Raw genomic sequence first — 6,000 nt, 5'->3', positions numbered from 1 at the left:
GTTTAGTTCATAAAACAGCAAATTCTGTTCAGTAGAAAAACCGTACCAGAAGTTCAGTGCTACAGGTCATTAGAAGATGTGATGTGCTTAATATGGTGTTTGGTAGCAAGTGCCTCCTGCCCCTTTCTCCATCCAACTTCAATCTTGGATGTTAACTCCCATTAAGCGGAAAAAGACTTTCAGAAGGCAAGAGAGCCCAGCTTGAATTCCAACCCTTATTCAAATTGAGCAGATTACTTCAGACCCTGTGTTTTCATTTCCTCATTCTGAGATAAGAAGGTTAGTCCACATGACCTTCTCTCCCAAGGTTCTCTAACTCTGTGATTCCAACTCTAAAGAAAAAGCACCTACCATCCCCAAGTCAGGACCCACTGGACCTGGACAGAATTTAGTATTTCCCCCCAGGACTAATCTGCTAAAAGTTTTCCTTCAACAATTTTGTTTGGGTGAAAAGGTACCTTTGTGTACTTTTCATTCCTTAGAATACCACCAGAATGAACCACAAGAGTCAGACAATAACGATTATATTTATTATTTTATTGCTACATTGGAAGTGAAAATAAACTGTAAGAAGCTGCCAAAGGATGCAACTTCATGAAGATTATGAAACAATTGAGGCACCCATTGTAGAAAGTTAAAATTGGCTTATCCGGTATGAGGTGCAAAGACTATGTACACAAAAGTCATCCATGGCAAGGTTATTGACAGCATCTGCCATTTGGAATTTACATACCAATGGGAAGTTTAAAAAGGAACTTAAGGAAACATTCACTACCCCTGACCTCTTAACCAGGGAATATAGGTGAGAAGAAATCAGAAGATGTCTGAAATCTCTACAAACACAGAGGTTTACAAAAAAAACAAGCCTAAAACCAAGACTGTCAGGCAATGCTGAAATCTGCTCTTTGGAGGAGATCCCCATTTTATGATGTTTGAACACACTCTTTCTCCTGCTGGATAGCTGGGGGAAAAGAAACAAAAAATTACAAAAGTATTTTCCTAAGACTAAGTTCAGCTTCTTCCAAAAGAGCTCTTTGTAAGTCATTGAAGGCTGCCATACATGCTTTAAATTTAGAATGCCATACATGCTTTAAATTTAGAATGCCAAGGCATTAAACACAAAACTCAGAGTGAGGTGTGTGCGTGCATGTGTGCACACATTAAGTACCTGAACTACCAATTAGAAACTACATCAACTGTAGGGTTTGTTTTTCCAAATGCTGTTGTCATTTTTTCAGATTATTCAAGACTGAGGAGTAAGTGAAGTACTTTCTTCAGATTTATCTGTCACTATACAGTTAGAAAATTATACACTTTCAGATAATTTTAACTAATATTGCAACTCTCAAATAAAACTGACATAACAAAAGGTGCCCCTTGGCTTTTGTGAATATGCTTAGAGTTTCTCCAGCAGGCTATAACTCCAGAGGGCAGAACCAATCCCTTGAATCTGAGAGCTTTAAGCATACTAAGATCTAAATTTGTTCTCACTTTATCTTGTCATCAGATATAGAAGGCCAAAACTGCAGAATCTACAGGGTTCATTAGGGATAATATTATGGACTCAAATTTTTAAATGTAGAAAAATGCCAAATACCCAAAAGTAGACAAAAACTAAGTGTTTTTTAGTGCTACATCCAATATTCCGAGATTGGTTTTAATGTGGTTTTTAATAATTTTCCAACAAGAAACTAGTTTTTTATTCCCCCATCACTACTGGGCCCATCATGTGAGAACCTGAAGAAAACTATTTGATAGTTTTAACTGTTGCATTCAATACCATGGTACTCTAATTATTGCTTACTTTGTGTAAAAAATTTACTAGAAGATAGGTTTATTTAGTGAACCTATTAACTTTCTCTATTGTTTGTTTCCAATAGAACCCCACATGACTTACTTTCCTTTGAGGGAAGAGTATTTTTTTCTTCAGTATTAGTTTTCTTCAGTTTTGACCTGTCAAACTTCTCCACTTCCGACAAGTCTGGTTTATCACTCATCTTGACTAGAAGAAAGCCTGAAAAGAAAAAACTTTTTTTTTTTTTTTTTGAGACAGCGTCTTGCTCTGTCGCCCAGGCTGGAGTGCAGTGGCGCGATCCCGGCTCACTGCAACCTCCGCCTCCCGGGTTCAAGCAATTCCTCTGCCTCAGCATCTCGAGAAGCTGAGATTACAGGCACACGCCACTATGCCCGGCTAATTTTTGTATTTTCAGTAGAGACGGGGGTCTTACCGTGTTGGCCAGGCTGGTCTGGAACTCCTGGCCTCAAGTGATCTGCCCGCCTCGGCCTCCCAAAGTGCTGGGATTACAGGCGTGAGCCACCGCGCCAGGACAGAAAAAAACATTTTTAAGAAAACTTACCTGGCAGAACTATCTTCGGACTAAGGGGTCACAAGCAAAAATTTTCACATTTCCTATCAATGTATATTCTACCTGCTCATTTTCAACAGAAAAACAGCAACAGATATTAGAAAAGTTATATTTTTGTTAGAATAATTTCAACTCCACATCATTTGCCGTTTCTGATAGGCAGTAAATGCCATTGGATCATAACGCACCAGAAACCAAGATGCTCTAGAAACACAGAGCTGACTCTTAAAATCACAGCAAGGATAAAATGGAGGTGATAGAAGCACAAGACCAGACAGGGATAGAAGAAAAAATAAAGACTGGCTTTAACCAGGTAATTGTTTTGTAACAGAACATAGCACCATTTGAGCATCTTCACTTTCTATTTACTTTTGGTTTTGCCATTTTTCTTGGGAGATGGGGAGCAGCACACAAAAAAAGAGTGAGATAAGTTGGACTAATTTCTATTTTAAATCTCCAAAGACGACAGTACATTAAGGCACTACAATACACGCCTCGTAATAGCTCCCTGTGGCACTGGTTTGTAAACGTTGTAAGAAGGGACAGCTAACTAGGATCAGACCCAGGACTTCGGCAGAACGGAATAAACCAAATAGAAGTGGGTCTTCTTTCACATGTTTTCTCTGCAGAGAGGGAGGAGATGAGGCTCAGAGGTGCGTAGCTGTGGACCTGACGAAATGCCTGGTGCCCTGTGAAAGTCCCGAGTTTGTTCAGAAGAGACAATAGGATATCCCAGGTGGAGCTTTCATGAGCAAGCCCGGCCCCACCCTGGGCTTCGTCTAGTCCCTGGCGTAGAATGGAGAGGCCCCCAAGCAGTCAGAAGTGTCGAACATGCCTCCATTCCGTCGAGGTTACCCTAAGACCCTCCTCTGCCAAGCGATCCGACGCCAAGCTCGGAGCTGGGAAATTGGAACTAACAAATAAATAATAGCAGGGCCGGGCGCATAGGCCAGTCTGTTAGGAGCAGTTTGCATACTTTTTCAAATAACTATTCGCGTTGTTGGACGCCCAGTCTAACGGCCACGGGAGGGAAAGGAACCAGGGCCCAGACCCACAAGGCCCATTCCTGGCGGCCCCCAAACTCTTCATCCTCGAAGCCGCCGACCTGCAGCTACCGCGGACTGGCCGCTTTAAGGGTCCCCTACCCCTCCAACCACCGACTCCCCGGGGCCTTCTTTCCAGGGACCGGCCCCCGGGAGGGCTTGGCATCGCGCGCAGAAGGCGGCGCCCCAGAAAGACAAAGGCTCTGACTCGCCGGGCCTGGCGGCGGCGCAGACACCAAGCGCCAGCCCCAACCCCGGCCCCTCTGGCTCCCGAAGGCGCGGCATCCCCCGCCTCGCGACCCCCAAGCCTTCCCGTCCCCATGGTCCTCTGGCTCCTGCGAGGCCGCAGGTCCTCACCTGAAGGCTTGAAGACTCGTGAAAGGCAGGCAGTACGCGGGGCTGAGACCCAGGCACGCTCCGCACCAGGTTAGCGTTCCCGCCCAGAGCCCTGCAGTGCTAAGCCTTCTAGCAGGCGCCGCCCTAGCCCTCTCTGATTGGCCGAGGGTTTCCGGACTCTCCTCCTTCCCCTCCTCCGCTTGAGCCTCCAGAGCCTGCGCCCACCATCTCTTCTAAGATCAGGGGCTTGGTGACTTCAGAGCAGACCTCGCCTCCCCAGGCCCCACCTCCCAGGCCTCTCCCACTGCTTTAGTCCTGAGGGTCCACATTCCCTTCATCCAAAGTACACTCACTCTTTCACAATAACAGAAGCCTCTGCAATAAGCAGACACATTTTGCCCAGTGAGCTTAGAACATCTGGAACACAGAGGTCCAAGCTGAATGACCGGTATATAGGCTCTCTAGGCTTTTTATAGCCATTGGGGCCTAAGGACGCTATGACAACCTAACAGTAGGTTGGAAGTGGGGCTCGGTGTTGTCTGCTGTAATCCTTGGCCACGTCGTGGAGTAGGGGTGCTCATGGTGAGGGTGGGTAGTTCAGGGCCATTCACCCCTACAACTGGACATTTCTGTGACAGTAGTGCTCTTCTATGAAATGTAAAAGTCACATTTGCAGCTTTCTCGGCCACGGAACACGATAGCAGTCAGTTTATAATCACAGAACAACTGAGGCTATTGCTATTCACCTTTATATCCCCAATCCCTAGTACTCTGGCCCACAAGACACATTGGTTGTGGAGATGTATATGGATTGAAGCAATAAATCCGTGATAGGGAGGAATTTTTGGACACTAGCACCACCCAGTGTCTGTTGGAAGAGAAAATTGAGGATCCGGTAGTTACTTAAAAGGACTAAACGTTCAAGATCATGTTCTGGATACTCACCCACAACCTTAGCGCTTTAAGGTAAGATGGAGGCAGAACTATGTCTTTTATTTGCACCCCATGTATGGTGGCATAGATCTATATAGATCAGAAATCATTCTTTCCACAGGGATTTCTCAAGCCTTCCCCACCTCACTTCATTCCCTTTTCTTTGCTCTTGTAGCACTTTCTGTTAATTTGAGAATTGTGTATGTTTGTTGCAGAAACTTTTAAAGCAGAAAAGCGTACTCATTCAACAAATAATATTAATTGAGTACCTACAATGTCCCTGGCATTAAATATAATAAACACCAGTGTTTCCACTACTCAGATTTCAATGTTGTTAACATTAGGTATATTTACTTTTTCTTTTAAGGAATGAAAACTTTACAGAAAAAAAAAAATTGAGGTTTCCTTGACCTTCCCTCCATTTCCATTCACCTTCCCACTTCCCTAGGGATAGTCCTATCCTGAATGTGATGTGTAGCTTCCAGCGTATTTTTTTTAACTTTTAAGTTCAGGGGTACATGTGCAGGTTTGTTACATAGGTAAACTGTGTCATGGGTATTTTCTACGGATTATTTCATCACCCAGATATTGAGCCTAACACCCATTAGATATTTTTCCTGATCCTCTCCATCCTCCCACCCTCCACCCCCTGAGAGGTCCCAATGTGTGTTGTTCCTCTCTGTATCCATGTGTTCTCATTATTTAGCCCCCACTTACAAGTGAGAACATGCAGTATTTGGTTTTCTGTCCCTGCATTAGTTTGCTAAGGATAATGGCCTCCAGCTCCACCCATGTCCCTGCAAAGGACATGACCTTTTTGTTTTTTATGGCTGCGTATTATTCCATACTGTATATATATACCATATTTTCTTTTATCCAGTCTATCATTGATGAGCATTTAGGTTGATTCCTTGTCTTTACTATTGTGAATAGTGTTGCAATGAACATACCTGTGCATGTGTCTTTATAATTGAACAATTTCTATTCCTTTGGGTATATACCCAGTAATGGGATTGCCGAGTCAAATGGTATTTCTGTCTTTAGGGCTTTGAGGAATCGCCACACTGTCTTCCACAATGGCTGAACTAATTTATACTCCCACCAACAGTGTACAAGCATACCTTTTTCTCCACACCCTTGACAGAATCTGTTATTTTTTGACATTTTAATAATAGCCATTCTGTCTGATGTGAGATGGTATCTCCTTGTGATTTTGATTTGCATTTCTCTAATGATCAGTGATGTTGAGCTTTTTTTATATGATTGTTGGCTACATGTATGTCTTCTATTGAAAAGTGTCTGTTAACATCCTTTGTCCACTT

General features: G+C 43.5%; 1 protein-coding gene across 3 annotated transcripts in view; it reads right to left on the bottom strand.

Annotated features, from left to right (window-relative positions):
• Positions 1-516: 516 nt before the first annotated feature.
• Positions 517-6,000, bottom strand: part of LOC129024943 (thymosin beta-15A) — a 45,577-nt gene continuing 40,093 nt past the window's right edge. The window contains exons 1-4 of one of the 3 annotated variants that reach the window (XM_054472273.2): positions 3,767-3,902; positions 2,229-2,295; positions 1,898-2,014; positions 517-961 (exon numbers count right to left, since the gene is read on the bottom strand). In XM_054472273.2, the coding sequence (XP_054328248.1) occupies positions 924-961; positions 1,898-1,997 (138 nt within the window). In that variant the 5' untranslated portion in view covers positions 1,998-2,014; positions 2,229-2,295; positions 3,767-3,902 and the 3' untranslated portion in view covers positions 517-923. Of the gene's footprint in view, positions 962-1,897; positions 2,015-2,228; positions 2,296-3,766; positions 3,903-6,000 lie in introns of those variants that run through there. The other 2 variants (XM_054472275.2, XM_054472276.2) reach the window with 2 other exon arrangements.

Source organism: Pongo pygmaeus, chromosome X, assembly GCF_028885625.2.
Source record: "Pongo pygmaeus isolate AG05252 chromosome X, NHGRI_mPonPyg2-v2.0_pri, whole genome shotgun sequence".
Classification (NCBI taxonomy): domain Eukaryota; kingdom Metazoa; phylum Chordata; class Mammalia; order Primates; family Hominidae; genus Pongo; species Pongo pygmaeus.
Note: the sequence above shows the minus strand (reverse complement) of the source record. Positions and strands in the feature narration are given on the sequence as shown.